The sequence below is a fragment of the Sinohyriopsis cumingii genome, unplaced genomic scaffold (genome assembly GCF_028554795.1).
Source record: "Sinohyriopsis cumingii isolate HCF-2022 unplaced genomic scaffold, ASM2855479v2 utg000426l, whole genome shotgun sequence".
Lineage (NCBI taxonomy): Eukaryota > Metazoa > Mollusca > Bivalvia > Unionida > Unionidae > Sinohyriopsis > Sinohyriopsis cumingii.
In genome coordinates, this window is record NW_028315897.1 from 6,576,340 (window position 1) to 6,597,154 (window position 20,815).

General features: G+C 39.5%; 1 protein-coding gene across 2 annotated transcripts in view; it reads right to left on the reverse strand.

The window, feature by feature from the left end:
• The window catches only part of LOC149774125 (E3 ubiquitin-protein ligase TRIM45-like), a 115,122-nt gene extending 96,998 nt beyond the window's left edge, over positions 1-18,124 (reverse strand). The window contains exons 1-4 of one of the 2 annotated variants that reach the window (XM_089945814.1): positions 16,762-18,123; positions 13,779-13,802; positions 11,746-11,769; positions 11,042-11,065 (exon numbers count right to left, since the gene is read on the reverse strand). In XM_089945814.1, the coding sequence (XP_089801940.1) occupies positions 11,042-11,065; positions 11,746-11,769; positions 13,779-13,802; positions 16,762-17,793 (1,104 nt within the window). In that variant the 5' untranslated portion in view covers positions 17,794-18,123. Of the gene's footprint in view, positions 1-11,041; positions 11,066-11,745; positions 11,770-13,778; positions 13,803-16,761 lie in introns of both variants that reach the window. The other variant, XM_089945813.1, reaches the window with a different exon arrangement.
• Positions 18,125-20,815: the final 2,691 nt, after the last annotated feature.

Genomic DNA, 20,815 nt, shown 5'->3' on the forward strand with positions numbered 1-20,815 from the left:
AAGACTTCTTTGAGACTAGCTTCTAAGACACGAGCTCGTGTTTGTGGATCTTTTTCTCGACTGATGCCATACAAGGCACGAATCAATTTGACGGGAAGATGCGACTGAAGGGACGTCATGTTCACACTGTGTGAGACAGACGAAAAAGGGTCTGAGGTTTTTATAGATTTTTTTTTATGGGGAGTGAAATGAAGTCGAGGACGGAGACGTGTACAGGACAGGCGCTCCGTCTTGGCACCAGTGGTGAAACAAGTGGGTACGAAATCGCAAATCCTCGGGAGTCGTAGGTTTCAAATCGACGAGTAAATAGGCGTGTGGCGTTTGAGTGGCATCGTCGTACGCCTGAGTCAGCCAAGGCGTTCCTAACTGTTTGGCTAAGACTTGCACTTGCGATTTATCTCGAGGGCTTTTAAACAAGACCACGTAATGCGCATTGAGACTGATGGTGCGATGGGCTTTACTTTGTTGAAACAAATTTTGGGTGATGTAAACGACACTGGCATTACGGTGATGCCCTTTGCGCGTGAACCACAGTTTAATTTCTTCTTCGTCTTCTCCTAACATGTCGTCGAAAATGACCAAATGGGTTAGACGGGAGTCAGAGACGATGCCGTCGTCTTCTTTAGGAATGCCTTCCACAAACACGATGGAATCGCCTTGACTTTCTCGCAAGAGGCTGTACGCCGATTGCCACTCTTTGTAACACCACACGATCCGTTGAGGTGGCCGATCGATCAAATGATGTTTATGTTCGATCAAACGTTTGACGAATTCGGTTTTGCCTGAACCGCTAGGTCCAGCAATGAGCATGTTAAAGGGATGGCGAAGATACAAAGCCTCCCAACTGGCACGATCTAAGTGTTCGTCGATGACTTTGACAGTAGAGGAAGAGGGAGTAGAGACAGCAGAGGTAGTCATGGTGTGAGAAATGTCACTTGTGACACTAAAACAAACAAGACAAGAGTTTATGTACTTTTTCAGAATACGTTTATTGAAAGTTTTTTTTTCAAACATGAATACGAAAGACAAAAATACATAAAAGCCAAAGGCTTAAGTACAAGGATAAAAGGCACATGATAACGATGAACGTGGAATAAACACAAGTGTCTGTACAACATGTTTTGGGTAATGTTCTAACCAGTTCTATAGTAGGGGGTAAGGTCACACAAGTGTCCTCCCGAAAGGGTCTTTCAGGCCTGTCCACGACAGTCCTGTCCTGGGTGACGGGTTCTTCTGGCACCGTCACTAACACGGGTTGAAAAGTAACTTTTTTCCTTGAACAATTCTCGTGCATACTGGGCCACTTCTTGGGTCCAAGCCTCAAAACCCCATTCTTTCCAGGCACGGACATCTGTCCAATGGGGATGTAAGTCACAAGCTACACACACATCGTCATACACGTCTTGGGTAGCTAGAAGTTGACGAATCTTTTTTTCCTGTTGAGGTCGAGAAGTATCCAGATGAAAACGCAAGGCTTTGAGCAAAAGGAGTTTTTCGTGACCATTTAAGGCCATGGGGGTATGGTAAGTACTGATCGTAAAGAGTCCACAAATAATCGGCTGGTAAACGAAATCCCAGAAAACAAGTCACTAAGACACACACCACTTGTCGTCCCAAATTGAATGGATACAGTTCTTGTAATAATTGATGGTAATGATCCACGGTTTGAATATGGTCATTGAGTTCCTTCCACGAAATCTGTTGGATTACATACGACATAAGTCGTGGCATGGCAGCCTGTTTTTATAGTCTCTTTGTTTTGGAAGCAATACACGTACTTTCTAGCCAGTGATGTTCGTTTTCCAGTTGGGAATGTAAATCTTGCATACTGTAATCTGAACTTCAGACTTCGATTAGAAGTTTCCTCTTCCGCTAAGTAGATTCCACGTAACAAATGTTGGTAATCCTTTACCTCGTCTTCCTCAATGGGTTGCTCTAGGTGAATCTCGAAGTAACCAAAATGATCAACACGTGGATCATCGGGGGCCTGGAAGTATTGAACAAGGTCTGACCACTGAAACAATTTCTGACGAATCAGTTCTCTTATACCAGTCAGGTACCAGTGCTTAAAGATCTGGTGACGTAACGGATGCGATTGTTCTTTACGTTTCACTTGTATTTTCACCAGCTCTCGGTAAATCCTTTCTCTCAACTCCTCAGGCAAGCCCAAAATGTTCTCTTGTAAAGTATCCATAAGTATATACACTGTTTTTGGAATCGTTGGGTGGTGGCCAATAGCCTCGTTTAACTTTGTGCCTAATGTAATATCCACTCATAATCAGTCTTCTTGTACTTTGGAACATAGCATAATTTATAAACGGATGAATCACTTTGAGTTTGCGTTTCACTTGTATTTTCACCAGTTCTCGGTAAATCCTTTCTCTCAACTCCACAGGCAAAGCACGAATGTTCTCTTGTAAAGTATTCATGAATAGGTCTGTCCGTACAATTCACAAAAGTAATCCACATAGTGAGTAATTTCTGACCACTGCCATTCAGGGTAACGTCCAAGAATGTCACTGAACTCTTTTGATGTAAACGGCCTAAAGTAATATAATAGGATGAATGCAGCCTTGACCCAAAGAAATCTAACACACTGGTGGACTTTTTTCACTTTCCTCTTGTGAATTTCTCGGCACAAAAGTTCTACAGTGACCCATTGAGATTTCACTCTGGCAAACCCCTGCCAAACTTCCTTGTAAATCTTCTCTTGCAGTTCTTTAGGTAATGATTCAATATCGTTTTTGAAATGCAGTTTAAATACTGGTCTCGGTGATGTCCAACATTTGACTCCTAGCCAATCTGGTTTCTTCATCAACGACATGGTAAGTTCCTTCAATGTCTCGGTCCCACTAAGGGTAAGTAATGACAATTCGGTGACCATCGAGCATGTTCAACGTAGGCCGAATCTTGCGGTTCCCAGTGGTGAAGTGACACACCGCAACTGAAGCACTTGACTTTATCTCCTTCGCCCAAGTAGAAAAATCCGGCTCTGGCTAATTCTTCGGGGGTCGGTCCTCCCAGATACTTAGGCCATTTTCCTTTGAACGATTGAAGACGATTTTCAAAGTCGCAGTATTCCGACAAACGCACAGGAAACGAATATTCGTCTTTCACAGGTTCGTTTCGATGAGGGTTGGGTGACATGAACAGGAGTTTGCTCAGGGCTGGATGACATCCGTAAGGGGGTAGACGTGAAGGTAAACATTCCCCTTTAAAACGAAACCCAGTAAAATGTCCAAGAGGACGAGTGGCATCGCTTTCGCATCCCACAGGTTTGACACGCACAGCATCACTTTCCATGATAGGGGTAGGGACACTAAAGTTCCCATGATGCTTTACGGCATCGCTCAGGTCACAAGGTACAGCATCGTATCCATCGCAAGGCTCACAATCGCATTCCACTTCCGAAGTCTCACACTTGAATTGTGCCTTTCTAAACAACTTGTTTCGTGTTTCTCTGAAAGTATTCATCTTGTTCGCTCGGTTTTGATAGTCACAATGAACTATCGATCTTGACCATAGCCCCTTTTTTATACTAGTCGCAATGCAGTCTCCAGCTTGTACATCTTTATTTTTTACGTTTTTTATGTCCTGTTCTGGAAGGTACCGTCTCTAAGGTACCGTCAACATTGTACCGTAGTGTGATGGGTGGAAAGGCCATAGAAAGGTAAGGGCAGTGCGGAGACCATCGAGTATGTTCCAGAATAGCTGAATCTTTATAGATACATAGATCCATTCGTAACTTCAGTCCGCAAGCGAAACACTGTACCTCGTATCCCAATCCTGACTCAGGTCCCAAGTAGACAAATCCTGTTCTAGCTAAAACATGCGAAGAAGGTAATCCTTCCCTATCCGTAGGCCATTTCTGAAACGTGTCCAATCGACGGGCACAATCACAATAGTCAGGTAAGAAGACTGGAAAATGATAGGGTTTGAACTTGGAGTTCTCATCGGGTTTCTCACTCGATTCTTGCTGTGGCGAAGTCATCTTTCTGGTGGGTAACTATCCTCTTACAACCAATATTTTATACCAACGTGTCCATACGGTAAGGTGAAATGATTGGGAAGTCTCACTCGCTTCTGGTACACGATTTGATAGACTTTTTCCAAGGGCCGACTGACGATGTGGTGAGTGGGTAAACGTACAATCTTGTTCGGTTGGTAAGTGGTCACTTTAAAGTTTGCATCCTCTCCCGATTGCAAGGCTTCTTTCAATACCCCAAAGTTGACCACTCGACTGGTACGATAATTCAGAGTCAGTCCTTTCACTTTGCACGTCGTGTGCACTTCTCCTTTTTTGTCACGGTATTCGTAGCCGTAATTTTTGGGACCGCCACTGACGAAACTTAGAATCTTGTCGTCGGGATGCTCGTCTGTCCAGGCTCCTAAACGGTCTCCTTCGATGTCAGGGTGATGTTGAATCGGGTGATGGATGTAAATGCAACTGTCCGTGTCAAAGTACAGGACGCGTTCTTCTAACAGTTCTAAAGCTTCGTACAATTTTAAGCGAGCATGGGCTGTCACGTAAGCCGCAATGATGACATTTCCAAAAGGGTCGTCTTGTACAAAGTCCAGATCTTCTTCGTAATTGACCAAGATTAAATCCTCTCGAACGACGTCCACGTGTTTCATGTATTTGGTTTTGTCGTGAATCATCTGAAAGTAGCGGGAAGGTTCTGTCAAATATTCCGTCTTGGGTAAACACGGTCGTTGTGCCATTTTACCCCACAAGCAATTTAACATCACTTTGGCAAACGATCGCCTGCCTTCGTTTTTCTCGATGTGGTCTAAAGTGATGCCTTCTTGTTCGTAGTATTTCTCTTTGAATTGTATTTGGTCTTCGGGAGTGTGACACGAGGAAGGATAGCCGCTGGCTTCTTGTTTCAGTTTCAAAAAGGCATCCACGTAGTCTGCGAAAATGCCTTTCTGAGTAGGGTCACCCTTGCGGTATTGTTGTGTCTTGGGAAAGTGGCAAATTTCGTACACTTCTAACAGTTGGTATCCCATGTCCAGAGCTTTGAACAATTCTACGCTGACCCAGGTTCCCGTCAAGGCCCGTTCTTCCTGGCTTTGCTGACAAGGCTGATCTTGGTTGCACGTTTCGGCACAAGTACGGCACAAGGGAAACATCAATTTGCCTTGACAATTGTGAGGTAAGACGGGATGGTATAGATTCGTGGGAGGCAAAACTTTGCACTTGATCAAGCCTTCGTATTGTCGAATGTTTTTCAGGTCGATGTGTTCCGTCAGCAATTGCGGGTGCCCTACAGGAAAGCGACAATATTTGCACACGTAGGGATACAGCGAACACACGTCCAAGTATTTGATTTCTTCTCCTTTCTCTTCGTCGGCTTGGTACAGCAAACAGGTGGCATTGGTCCTTCCTCCGTACAAACTATCCCTCGGGTTCAGCGGGTCCATGAACTGGTAACTTTCCACGAGGCGTTTAAACTCGGGATCGGTTTTCATACGGTGATCGTACTCGTGTTCCCACATTTCCACCACTTGGTAACCTTGCTGTTCTAACTTTAGGCGTCGCTGACAAGTGTCCTGGTACAAATCTTCCATGGTTCGTTGTAAAAACTGATTTTTAGTGCCACGGTCAGGGTAACAGACGGGACATCCGTGAAATAAGCAACCGTTAAACTCGTACACGATCTTGGGGTTTTCTAAGTCCCAGCCATCGACCGAATACGTTCCGATGGTCTTTTCGCCCCCTCCGTTGCGAGCATGCTGAATCCACTTGTCTTCCTTGTCGCACAAGTAATGTAACCAGCGTAGGGCTTTGACCGAGTATTGACGCTTGACAAAGTGGGTCGTTTGAGGACTGATGACAGCCACGGTGTTTTCAGGCATGAATCGTTGTCGATACACTAAGGAACACGCTTTGGCAATGGTGCAAGCTTCTTTCAAAGGATCGACCCCTCCGTGATCCATGAACAGTTCTCGAAATTTTCCACAGCAACGTCGTAAAATGTCCACGTCGGAACGACAATACTTTAACATTTCTTCCTGAAAGTCGAAAGGGTCCGAGGCGTGAGTCTGGTACCAAGCGTAGAAAGCTTCTCGTTGTTCGGTACGCATGTTGTCAGGGTCGTAATAGTGAGCCTCAGGTAAATGGGGTAGAACGGCGTGTTGATTGGCTTCCGTATTGAAAAAGTGTGGAAAGTACCCTTTAGCCATTTCTGTCATTCCAAACGTTTTAGGCATTCGACTCAAAGGCATGGCCAAATAGCTCATCGAATCTTTAAACTGTACTTGTCCCACTTGCATGAAAATGATTTTGGCTCCGTTCAAAGTCACTTTAGGACGTTCAGTGCCTTGTTCCGTATAGTACCTCAAAAGAAACTGTCCATCGTATCCGGAGAAATTGTGAGCCATCACCGTGGCATGACGATGACAATCTCCGTAAAGTTCGATGTCCTCTTGGCTCCACGTCTTGTCGATGGGGTCTAAGACCCATTGTGCAAAATCGGCTAACGTGTTCGGTCCCCGAAAGATTTTTTCACGTCCTCCAGGAATCTTGCTGCAGTGAGGGCAATGACTGAAAATAGGTTCTTGAATGCACTTCTCGCACGCTCGATGAGCCACGCAGAAATTAGGAATGTGAATGCCGGTCTCTTGCATGCATTCGAAATCGAAAAAGATGAAATTGCCTTTCTTCTTGTGAACATCCTCTTTCTCTGGTGGGGGTTGGTATTTTTGCACGTAGCATTGGTGTTCCAAGTCCACGATATGGTGACAAATGTGACATTTTTTCTTTCCTGAACATACGTGTGCCTTGGTATTATTGGTACGTATGACTTGTTCACACGTAGGGCACAATCTCAGGAGTTGACAAGCACATTTCTTCTGTGAACCTTGCGTTTTCAGATGTTGTTGGTAACAGGTAGGGCTGACAAACGTGCGCAGACAAGTTGAACAAGGCACTGGTTCTTCGCTCAGACAGGGTGAAGAGGCCAAACATCCTGAACATTTCAATCCACAATGCTTGTGTTGCTCCCGATTATTATAACCATGGTCACATTTCTCACAGTAATAACCGTATCCCAGGAATCCGGTGATACTGGTAATGGTATCGAAATGGTCATCGTGATAATAAACGTGAATGTATTTTCCGTCCTTAAACTCTTGCCCTCGAAACAACAGAGGCCCGCGCACTTCTTGAGGGTGCACTTTCAAGGTGTATCGTGGAGCTAGGGCATCTTGCAATTTTTGCATCTCAGGAATGCCACAGGGTGTGTCTTTGGACAGGCCAGCTTGTTGCAACAGGAGTTCTGCTTCGTTTCGTTGTTTGGCTCGATCGGATCGTTGAATAGTTTTCCAGGTTCTTTTCCATTCTACCGTGTCGTTCTTGTTGGCATAGGTTCTTCCCACCACGATGGCACGGGCTAAACACATCTGGTCATGAGGGTTGTGAATTTGGACAAGGCTACGCTTAATGCTGCGAAGCTCGTTCACCAATAACATCTTTTTGCGTCCGGTCCCTTGAGGAGGAGACGTGGGTCATGTCCAATGTGGCTTTACCATCGGTGATGTCAAACTGATCATTAGATTGTTGTACGTGTTGAATCTTGTCCATGACTTTGGAAGCGGTCAATTCTGCAGGGGTGCTAAACTCGATCCAAACAGGGGATTTCAAACCGTCGTGTTGTATGGAAAGTCTCAAGCGATCGTCTTCTTTGGGTTGACATTGTTGCTTGAGTGCAGTGAGCAAAGAATCCCACACCCCAGTGATGAACACTTCTGCTTTCTCTAACGGCACTTCAGCCTTGAAATCTTTAAACTTCACCGTGTATTTGTAAGCCGTGGTTCTAAATTTTCTAGAGGAGCGCTTTTCCGTCTCTCGAATGGAATAGTAATTTTCAGGGTTGACTAAGGGTGGTGAACTTTGTTTAGAGGTTTCAAATTCTGGTTCACTCATGTCCTCTTCAAAATCACTGGCATGAATTTGTGCCAAGATTTCAGCCCTGGTACGAGGCGATAGATCACGTTTCTGCCTCTTACTTTCTTCTTCTTTCTTCTCGAATGAATAGGATCGTTTCATTTTGAGTGCAAAACGTCAAATGACTCAAGTTTAAACACCATAGACTAATTTATAATCATAGCAGACCAGCGTATATAAAAAGGGCGTGAGTCTTGTCCTTTCACTATTCATTTCACTCTCAAGCCGAGCACAACGATGGAAGAGACTAACCAGATGGAACGTTTCGTCAGAGCTTTGCGAGGGGTTATTAGAAAATTCTCTTCAGACCAGCCCACGGACTACTCTCCTTCCTTTCGAGATAAAAGTCAAGATACTTGCTATATCTGTCAGAAGAAAGGGCATTGGTCTTCAGAGTGTCCAGACCGTCAAAAAAGAAAAAAAAACAGGGGCTAAAAAAGACAAAAGTCAAGATACCTGTTATTATTGTAAAGAAAAAGGACATTGGTCTCCAGATTGCCCCAAAAAGAAACAAGAAGAGTCAGAAGAAAAGAGGAATTCTTCAGAAGAAGAGAGGGATTCTTCAGAGGAAGAGAGGGATTCTTCTCAGGAAGAAAGAAGACAGGTGAAGAAAAAGAAACAGGAGAAGTAAAGAAGAAGGGAAGAAAGCGAGGAGGAGGAAGAAGAGGAAAAGAGTGTGACGGTGAAGAAATTCAAAAAACAGAGAGACTAAACAAGGAAACAGAAGAAGTTAATGAACTTTAAATTAAAGTGTTGAGTTGTGAATTGTGAATTGGATTGTAAAAAATGGAGAAAAGAATAAATTAATGATACAAGGTAAGTGTCTTTGAGTTGTGATTTTAAAATAAGAACGTACACTCACGCACTCATACACAGAAACGTACTATAAGGGTAAAATGGGCTGTTTAATATTTTTTTTGAGTTATTGACAAATTGAAAGGCTATCTCTTTTCGAGAAATGTGGGTGGCCCTGAAAAGGGCCTTTTTTCTTTATGGTGTAGAGGTGAGTTTAAGCAATCAACTTTAACTGCCTTAAGCCTTTGCCACGGAAAAGGCCTACTTCTGGACTGCGTAATGTTGATGATGATGATAATGATTGGGTTGAAATCACTAAGGGTGGTACGGTAGGCTTAGTCACAGGGTTAACGTGTTTAGCTCGGGAAGGTCGTATTCTCTTCGGTCGTAATAAAGAAGTCTGATACATTTGTTTCAGACTTCTTAACTCCGCTAAAATGTCCAACAGTACCGTGACCGTTTGATTTTCACCCTCTTGTTTCTTTGCTGCTACTTCTTCTTGCTGTTGCTGTTGTTTTTTTCTTACCTCTTCTTCTTCTTGCTGCTGTTGCTGTAGGAGAAAAGCTTGTTCCGCTTCCTTTTGTCGTTGTATAAATTTCTCCAATTCTTCTTTCTGTCTCTGTCTAAAATTCTCCACTTGCGGTAATGAAGAAGGTAACGAAGGTTCCGGAACAAATTCTTGCGAGGAGAGAAAATCCACAAAATCCCAATGTACCTCTTCTGAAAGTAAGTCCGGGTTCCCTTGGGCAGTCTCCCCTGCTGGTGCACCCCAATGGATCGTTTTCTGAGTTTCCGTCATGTTGAATCACTGTCGCATAGATTGACTGTACACAAGCGCTAACGAATCTATATAGACCACGTGACGTCACAGACTGTTCTCTTCGGATTGGATGCGAGCTGACTGAATTTCGTAACGCGTGTTCGGATTGGTGAATGAACTCAAACCGTTTCAATCCTACCTGTACCTATAAATAAGCGCAGTTCACTGCATTGATTCACCTGTTCTCGTCGCTTCAAGATGTGGACCACAGTTGAGTCATCCACCCTTGTGTCTTCCATGATGTTTAGGACGGACATGCTCATGTATGTCCGATCCAAGTGGACCGTTGTCCACAGGACAAACACCAGCCTGTGGATACGTAGGATCTACGTTGAAAGACAAGGATGCCTGAAAAGAGTGCTGATTTACGGACCAACAGTGAGACGTAGCCTAAGGACAAGAAGAAGACCAATGCGGTGCCATTTATGTTAATGAATACATTAACATAAACCCAAAGGCCCTTTTCAGGGCCCCCATATTTCTCGAAAAGAGAATGACTTTTCAATTGCCTACGCATTTTTTATTTTATATTTTTTTTTTTAAAAAAAAAAAATCCCATGTTCAATTTCCCTTGTCGCTATATGTTCCCACGATTTTTCTCCATGTTCAAATCCCCTTGACGCTCAACAGTCCCACGATTTTTCTCCATGTTAATTTCCCTTGTCGCTATATGTTCCCACGATTTTTCTCCATGTTAAATTTCCCTTGTCGCTATATGTTCCCAAGGGGGGTCTGTAATGCTAATTCCCATTGTCGCTCTAGTATCCCCCTTCACTACTAATGGGTTTAACAGCTAAATACATTTGACTTATATTTCGGACAACAGCGACAAATTCACGACACATGAAAGCAGATAAACGAAACATGGGTATGAAAATAATGGTTCCATGGTAAGTTATATACTTAACTATAATGATTATGAGATCACATAAGAAGGATTTGTTATCATTCAGATCGTTCCACACAATCATACCCACACGATGATACATATTTTGGATGCCTCGAGATTTAGGTAGCCTCAGGCAATTATTCCAGTACACTAATACGTATTTTAGTAATTATTAGAGATTTCGAACTACATTCTGCAACTTCTCCCATTCTTCCACACTTGTAATGTAAATTTACCTCTTCCACACTTGTAATGTGAATTTACCTCTTTCACAATCTGAGGTCTCTACATGTATCATAATGGCACTTCGGTGTTATTTGACTCAGAGAATTAAATATCTAAGTACAAGCTGAATGAAATAATTAGACCAGAAATGGTTTTTGTTAACATTTGACCGTATATATTAAAGACACGAAGTGCAGGAAAGACGAAGAAGACATGAACTGATGATATCACGGTAATTGAAAGGTTAAATAAATTTGGCAAATAAGTAATTGCAATAAATGCACAATTCTTAGCAATCATATAATAACCTTGTGCAATGCATAATTTGTTCCTATTAGCTGAAAGCGGAGGTATCAATACTTACTCTTTCTTTTTTCTCTTTTTCTTCCTGAAATGATATATTAAATGTTATATTAGAAACCGTAATATAAACTTCGCTTATTTCCTCCGAAAAGAAAGGACAGGTAATTAGCATGCATTGGCAAATGCAAATACATTATAAACCATTAGTTGAATATAGTATTTCAATCTAGTGTTAGTTTGCATAGATGTAATACAGGTGTTCTATCGTATTTAAATCTCTGAAATTCATCTTTATCTACTTTGCTTTTTTTGAAGAGGCTACAATTAAACAACAGCGAAGGTTTTGCGCCATACAGTAGTCCTTGTAGTTTAGTTAAAAGTGAATAATTTTACGTTTAGACGCAAACTAGTAAAGATATAGATTTTCAGTGACTTGAATCATCTCCCATAACCGATACAGTGCGATGCTGATCACTATAACAAATAAAATGGCAGGCAAACCAATGTACGCTCTCTACAGTTTATGTTTTGGTCTTGTTTTATTCCTTGCACCCTAAACGGTGCATATAATATAAATAAGACATTTTAGTCTAAATATGAAAGCAACTGCATGAAAGATGAACTAATAACTATACGGTTTGTAGTTAAAATATAGTTGGCGAATAATTAGTTTTCATAAATACAGGCATTTCTGCAATCATATAATAACGTTAAGCAATGTATGTTTTGTACTTATTTAATGAGAGCAGTTATATGAACACTTACTCTTTCTTTTTTCTCCCTTTCTTCCTGAAAGAATAAAAAATCTGATATTGGACACGGTGAAATATACTTTGAGTATCTCATTCGAAAACGAGAGTATACACGCATGCGCATATTCGCAAATGGGAACACAGTGCATGTCTATACTTGAACATATACAAATTAAGGATAAAAAAGTACTCCACCTTAGAGTACTTCTAAGTGTTTAGGTAACAAGTAATCTTTTGATGATTACTACTATGAACAAAAAATATCAGGCCACTTAGCTTCAAATATGTTATAGCTAGTTTGTGTTTTGTTCTTAATACGCGCCCTTCATCCTAATACCGTACATATAATATTATCTAATCATACAACTATCAACGGCACTATGAATCTACACTGTGGACGCCGAAAGGTGTGCTAGCGGAAGTGGGAAAGGAAAACATATATTTTTATTCAGAATAGAATAACGTTTTTAACTTTCTTCATCGTGTTTATTTCTTTCAAAACGTTAAGTGCCATTTTCTTTTCCATGGTGCTTTCTTCAAAAATTAAATAATACTATGCATATCATTAAAACGTTTTACTTATGTGGCATACAAACCTGCAACTTCTCCCTCTTTTTAAGCAAAACCATATAGAAGAGCAGAAATAATTCATTTCAGCATGTTGACGTGATTTTGAAAAAGATAAGAAAGTGGAGTAAGCACTGGGTCATAAAATAGCAGATGTTATTACAGTACATTGGCCAGTTTATATTTAATTCGTACTAAATGTAATGTGAATAATGTGTGTTCTGTGCATGTCCTGGATTAGGCATTCTAGAAAGACAAACAAACATAATCTTATCAGAAACTTACAACAGGTTTCCTCGCTGTTTTCATAAAGGAAAAGGAGAAATAGTAAGGAGCCATCCACTTAGTACGTATGCACACATCTGGTAAAGGTTGACCCCTTCCCCCTGTACACATACGTAATTTTTAACACCTCCCCCCAGCTGCGTAAGTACGATTGACGCCCCCACCCCACACACACAATTGTATAGAACGATCTAATATTTAATCCACGCAGAAACGATCAATGATTAATTATATTAACGTGTTTAAAAAAACCAGATAGTCCAAGGACGTTGAAAGTCTGGCTGCATCAAAAGAAATAAGCTGCGTAACTTTAATAAGTTTGTCCGCTAAAATTCAAACGTCGACTGAACTCAGTCGAACAGGTTACGTATTACACAACTTATTATCGAGGTTTCACGCCCCCCCCCCCCCTTCACGCCCCCCCCCCCCCGTTTCCTATGCCTACGTACATTATCAGTAGAACCCTGCCCCCTCAATGAGTACGTACTAATCCTTCAAACGGGGTGCTATGACCAAATGCGCATACACCACAAGTCTAAAAGTATTATATATATATATATATATATATATATATATATATATATATATATATATATGCACACACAGAGAGAACCGACATCAGACAAACATACATACTGTTGGGTTTCCATGCATGAAGATCGGTAATTTGTAAATATATAAATTTATTGTTAAAATAATGTAATTTATCTAAATCTATCTCACATCATTGACTTGCATGGGGATACTGAGATCACATAAATGGGTTTCGCATCTTTTGGAACTCTGTAGTGCTAAACTTTTCCGAGCAATACTGTGGACACGCTGTTCGATACTACAGTAATCGTAAGGAAACTCGAAATATAATCTACACCTTCTACCACTATTTTGCACTTGTAATACTAATTTAAGTTCGTTGTAAAGATTTCGACCCATATTACACTATTACTCAGGTGTCTTTTGACTCCTACTATGCGTTGAAAATAAACAAAGAAAGTAGGATAAGCTAATTAATCTGAAGGAGAGGTAAAGATCCAAATTAGAAAAAGTGCAGTATAAATGAACAACCTTGTAGTCGCCGAAAAAGATTCATTAAATTCGATGAATAGTTTGTAGTAAATGTATGCGTCAAACTGTCAATTGTGTTGAATGCATAATATTTAACTTTAAACACAAAGCAGCCATAGTAATACTTACTCTTTCTATTTTGTTTCTTTCTTCCTGAAAGGATATAATAAATATACTATTAGAAACATGAAACAGACTTCGCTGATTCGGTCTCAATAGAGATATTATTTATAGAGGTGCAGAGTTGTTAATGCAAATACAGTGTGAATAATTAGTACTTTCCCTCTCTATATTAAAATTAGATACGCGCCTTTTCTTTCCCATTCTATCATATAATGACGACGGAGAGAGGGAGGCGGGAAGAAGGAGGTGATTGGGAGGAGGAGGAAGAGGGTTAGCTACAGTCTGGCTCCAGTCGTTTATAAATCGTACCTCACCTCCGGCTTTCGATCCATTTTATCTAGTTCTGATAAAGACTTGAACCAGAGCAATGTATTATAAGTAGAACGCGTTTTTTGTTATATGCCACACATTCTGAATAATGTAGTCTGAATAACCATTGACATTATAATATTGTTGAAGGTTCCTAATTAAGTGTCATTAGAAACGCCACTGTTTGGCTACATATAAAATACCTAGTAACTTATACATATTTTCTAACATTATTAGTATTAGTATTAGTAGTAGTAGTTGTAGAGAAGACAGAACGAACCATGTGCATGTGCATGTAGAAAAGGCAGTAGCTAAAATAATAATTTAAAAAGTTCAGACGAAAATATGTTTTACCAAACCAATGATAAATACAAATAAAAATAGAAAAAATATTATTAAAGAATGGCTGATATTTTTTATCATAATTTTGAAATTGTCAAATGCAATCAGATTATAAAATAAATAATTTCAATGATAACAACATCAATAGCAATTATGTTAATAATGTGTACATTTCATATTAATCTTAAATCATAATCAAACTACTGACATGTTAAATGCCATCTTTATATATATGAAGACACTTCTGTCCATATTGCTTGATTGGGTTTATGATAATTATAAAAATATAATGTCTAAGTGTGTGAGGTATACATGAATCGGATAGCTGTGTTACTTTATCCCTTTATTATAGAATTGTGTGAGGTATGCATGAATCGGATAACTGTGTTACTTTATCCCTTTATTATAGAATTGTGTGAAGTATACATGAATCGGATAGCTGTGTTACTTTATCCCTTTATTATAGAATTGTGTGAGGAATACATTAATCGGATAGCTGTGTTACTTTATCCCTTTATTATAGAATTGTGTGAGGTATACATGAATCGGATAGCTGTGTTACTTTATCCCTTTATTATAGAATTGTGTGAGGTATACATGAATCGGATAGCTGTGTTACTTTATCCCTTTATTATAGAATTGTGTGAGGTATACATGAATCGGATAGCTGTGTTACTTTATCCCTTTATTATAGAATTGTGTGAAGTATACATGAATCGGATAGCTGTGTTACTTGATCCCTTTATTATAGACATTGTGTGAGGTATACATGAATCGGATAGCTGTGTTACTTTATCCCTTTATTATAGAATTGTGTGAGGTATACATGAATCGGATAGCTGTGTTACTTTATCCCTTTATTATAGAATTGTGTGAGGTATACATGAATCGGATAGCTGTGTTACTTTATCCCTTTATTATAGAATTGTGTGAGGTATACATGAATCGGATAGCTGTGTTACTTTATCCCTTTATTATAGAATTGTGTGAAGTATACATGAATCGGATAGCTGTGTTACTTGATCCCTTTATTATAGACATTGTGTGAGGTATACATGAATCGGATAGCTGTGTTACTTTATCCCTTTATTATAGAATTGTGTGAGGTATACATGAATCGGATAGCTGTGTTACTTTATCCCTTTATTATAGACATGGTCATTAAATCGGTGGGAATCTTTCACGGTGTATGCAATATTGATCCACAGCTCAGTAACGCACCTTTTGATAAAACTATCAACCATCTTTATACAATGTTATTTATACATTTATTTGTGTTCATCATTAATTGGTTGAAAAGTGTTTGGTTGTTTGGATTTTTTTTTTTTAAATTGTCAATGAATGGTTAACTTTAACAGTACATGTCAGCAAAAAACTTGTAAATGATATTTAATGATGAATTGTATAAAGACAGTTTTGCTCAGACTGCAATTTTTTGGAATCTGTGGCATATTACTACTAAAAAGTACTAAAGTCTAAATTACACTTACATTCAATTTGCATGATTAAGATAATTGTTTTAGTGTAGTTTCATCCCCTTCATATTTTTTGGAATTCCGGTTATAGTGTTTGGTATCTTGCACATTCTAGAAATTATTGTTTTCAATTTTTACTTTCGCGACCATCCAGGTTATAATCACGCACCCTACGAAATGTATTAGGATAACAGTCTACCGAAAATAGCATTTCCTTAACATTGCACTTTTGTATCCAAATTAAATAAGTTTGAGCAGACGGAAAAGGGTTTAGTTTGAAATGTCAAGCTTGAAAGGAATTAAATAATCCTCCACAAGGTGGTAACTGAACCAAGAAAATAATTCCCCGAGGCAATAATGTAGTGTTGGGACAGGCCTGCATTTGGATCCCAAACTTGTCTACAATTGACTTATTAAGAGACAGGAGCACATAACTTGTTTGGTCTGTAAAACGGATTTTACATCATATGTAATGGACATACACAATAAGCGGATATATGATGTGTACGTAGGTACTAAATCTTGCACCCTTGTGCAGTATGTAGGTTTAATGAATCAACTATATTTCACCGGTTTTAGACAATATCTATGGATAAAGATCAGAGTGCATTGGTTGTGTCAGTGCAATGCAAAATAAGTAGATATTGTTTACTTTGGTATTTTCTGAAAGCCTAGATCAACAATCGACACAGAGTACAATAACTAAATTCAGAACTGAACATCAAATTTTATAATTAGCAGAACATTAATATAAGAAAGAAAAACAACACAGCTTCTATTTTCGTCTTGACTAGAGATCAGCCTCTTTTATCAAAGGCAATCATTAATGATATATAACTATGCAAACGAGAATTGATACTTACTTCAGTTGAATCTTCCATCGTTCCAAGTAAGGAAATCAGATCACACTGCTTCATTTCAGCAGGCGAAAACAGTTTGTTCTCCAGCTGCGTGTTAGGTGTGTGTTCAGTCTTCGATATGGCTGCAGAAATCAACTGCTTAACGTCAGGGCCTTTCTTTATTATATCGATGTCTGTACCTTGATAAGTTAACGTTTGCGCAATGTCCTTTGCATTCGAACACGCCTTAAATTCCTCCTCCACGTCCCTTGTGAAAACTGCGTTACGCTGTCTAAGGTCGTGATAAACATGTTTTATTCTTGCTTTAACTTTTTCCACTTCTTGAACAATGGCTTTGCACAGTTGTGAACTTTGGTCGTCAACTGCTTTTAATTCCTCTTGCTCAGCATCAGTAATGCTTTTATCAAGCTCCTCTCCCTTTTTCTTCGAAGCATCGACACGTCTGAGCTTGTCTGAACATTCATTCAGTTTGGTCTCTAGGGTCTTTTTCATTTCAGCTGCAGCATCAGGCACAGGCTCTGTTACATGATTTTCGTGCTTAACCACTTTGCACATGAAACAAATAAGTGTTTGACAGTCTCTGCAAAAGAGCCTGATTTCGTCCTCTGGATGTTGATCACAAAATATACGCTGTCGAATTTTGCCTTTCGTTTCGGAATCTAGTGTTCCGAGATCACGTATTTTGTGATGCCTACTAACTTTAGATTTTTCGTGGACAAAACAACATGACTGGCACAAATTTTCATCGCAGTCCAAGCATCTACTGCGTGCCACGTTTTTCGGACCACATATATCACAGGCAAATGTATCACCGGCGTCCGCGTCGATGTAAAAGTTACTTTGAAGAGCCGACACCCCACCCACAGGCAATTCTACACTTGTCCTGCAGACGGGGCAGTTAAATCGACCGTTGTGGAGGTTAACCTGTACATAATCATCCAGACACTTGCAACAGAAACTATGGTGGCATGATATTAGCTTCGGATTCTTAAAACTATCCATACAAATAGTACATTCATGTCGTCTTGCCGCCATTATGGAATACTTTCGTTTTGTTTCGACCAGGATGAATAAGGCTATGACCGTTCTATTGAGGTATATAATCAATTCCTCCTAATAAATACTAGCCCAATTGTTTGCATTATGATTTTACCTAATCCACAGATAAATCTTTATAGAAGGCGTCTGCGAGAATCCTCCCCCTTCGGATTTTCAGTATATTATGATCATACCATGTTCCAAGCGAAGGATTGGTGACTTTGAATGTTACAGTTCGAGATAACTGACCTAAATACCCAAGTCGATAATAAAATGTGCGATAAAAATAGTTTTCAAGGGAAATCACCGTTTAAGGTAAGTTATTGATATGATTATATCCCTTGGTGGATATGTAATAACGATATGTCCTTTTATTTAATGAAAGTGTGTGGGGGGGGGGGTGTGGGCGTCATTAGGATTTTTAACGTAGCTTTCACAATTTTTCGGTCATATCGCTATGATGTCTGCAATGAGACAGTTTATAGTGATGTCTTGCACTGGGGCATCATGCCAAAGATATGTAGCATGATTTCCCAACCAGTCATATTATCCTGACACCAGCCCTAACACTAACCTCTTGATTATGAGAGCCTAGCGAGACAGCTGTTAGTGCCATTTTATGTAAGTCTTTGGTATGACCCGGCCGGGGTTCGAACCCACGATCTTCCGCTTCCGAGGTGGACGCTCTAACCTCAGTGCCACCGGAGCGGTCGATATGTAATGAAAGACTTACATGTTGTCTCCCAATATATACAGCTGTACTGTATACAGAAGCAAAATATGTATGGGGTTCATTAGCGGATGCGTTTACATTGATTAAAGTGTGCGAATAGATCATATATATATATCGTGTAGCGACTGCTTAATATTCCTTTAGTGGTAGCAGTATTAGATGCCACAATGACTCGCAACACATATCAAGTTTCAGCTCAGGTCATACATTTAGTATGCTGTCTTCTTCAGCCTGATATTATTTATTATTAAATCTAAGCCGAAATAGCAAGGTACAAGGCAAACGTTGCATGAAGTTCAAAATCTATAACTATATGGACTATAACTTGGTCAAATTGAGCCAAAATAAGGTCACTAAAACACAAAGTTTAATATTCAAATACTTACACGACGCCTGGCTTACGGGCGAAGAAGCTGTTAAACGTCGCATGATAAATATTATACCAAAATGTCCACTAAGCAAAATACTAAATTTCACCAAACTCCATGCGATGACTGAATGTGATAAAATAAAAATTAATAGGCAAACATTAATTATGGAAATAGGCAAAAATATAAATATCACAGAAATAATAGGTAATACTTGGATGAAAGTGTGACAATACAACAATTTTACAAATAATAAACTACATAATTAAGAAAATGTTATCCTGCGGCCAAGTGATAAAAATAAAACAATAAACCTTTGTAATAGCCTTCTTTTTTTACTACTAATGATAGCAAACTTTCAAGGGAAAACTAGGTACAGGGGTCCGCCTTGTGGGAAAATCATGACGCACAGACTCCGCAGGGCTGAGTCACAACAGGCCACGCGAAGTGGAAAGGCCTGTGGAAGAGCGACGAAAAATCACACACATGTGATGAACAAAAATGATTGCCGATAACCAAAAGGGGCTAACCTCAATTTCAAATATCCTTTCGAAATTTCAGAACCTCTAAATAAGAGAGGAAAAGGCGTAGGTCCGCACACAAGGGAAGCATATACAAATAAATAAAATGTGGCTCCTTACTCGGACTATGCCAACTCCAGTATTAAAGATTAACGAGAAAACTACACACCATGATCACCCACATGAGACATTAGCTTTATGTTTGTTTTTATTTATATTAAAAAAAATTATAATGCACCGTTTTCTCGGCAACATTTTAAAAACTTGAAATTAAATAAGGAGATGAGAGGAGGGGGATGAGAGGGGAATTCGGTAAGACAATAAAAGGATGTTACCGCCAATGCAGGCTACAGCCCTCATCAAATCTTCCAATTCAGACCAATTGTTTGCCTCCAAAATACAGATATTAAGAATCTAAAGTAAAAAAATGGAGAAAAACTACAGGGGAAATTTTATACACTGCCGTCCTAACAAACTCTATAGCAAAACAAACAATATAGCAAAAAAAAAACATATAGAATACACATGACATAGGCGACATCTGGCAAAGGTCACTGAGGGAAAAAAGGGAGGGGGAGAAAGGAGATTCCGACTAGGAACAAAACCTATGTCGGAGGAACAACCCCTTAGATAACACTAGGAAACAAAAAAATACCCCAATCAAAATTTTTATATAAATACATTTTGAACTAAATTCTTTTTATAAAAAATAACAAACTTACACACCTGCGGGGGATACATATACACATGAAAAACACTTTTTGTGGAAAAAATGGGGGGCATCTGTCTGGTGCCACCCCTCCCCCAAAAAAGAAATTGTTTAAAATATATTAGGCTAATCTCTCTCTCTCTGTCTCTCTCTCTCTGTCTCTCTCTCTCTCTCTCTCTCTCTCTCTCTCTCTTATCGTGCAAACTACAAACGAGCCGATATATTTATCTGTATTACAAATATACACCAACCGGAACGGACAGCATTGTTTCAAAATTCTACTGGGGAATACCTTATAATGTTAGAAAGAATTAATATTTAATAAATACAATACTATCTTACAGGTTAAATACTGTTTTTAACTCTTGCTCTACCGAAATCAGAGGGTAAGCGACACCCATCTCCTTCCCTGCATGAAACAATGCTTCTACTGGAACGACTAAGCTCACCTCATCATAAAGCGATGCCATAAACTAGCAAGAATATGCACTCCCATGTCGACCTAGCAATACTTTCTCTTCTGACTACACTTGATGAAAATGTAAATTCGAGCATCATTTTCATGTGGGAACAAGAAGACATTATTGGAAGTCTTTTGTTGAAAATGCCAATTTCGACATGACAATCTAATAAGACAGTGTAGCTACAAGAATTTCATTTAAAAATGGTGGCAATCCCCCAAGAATGC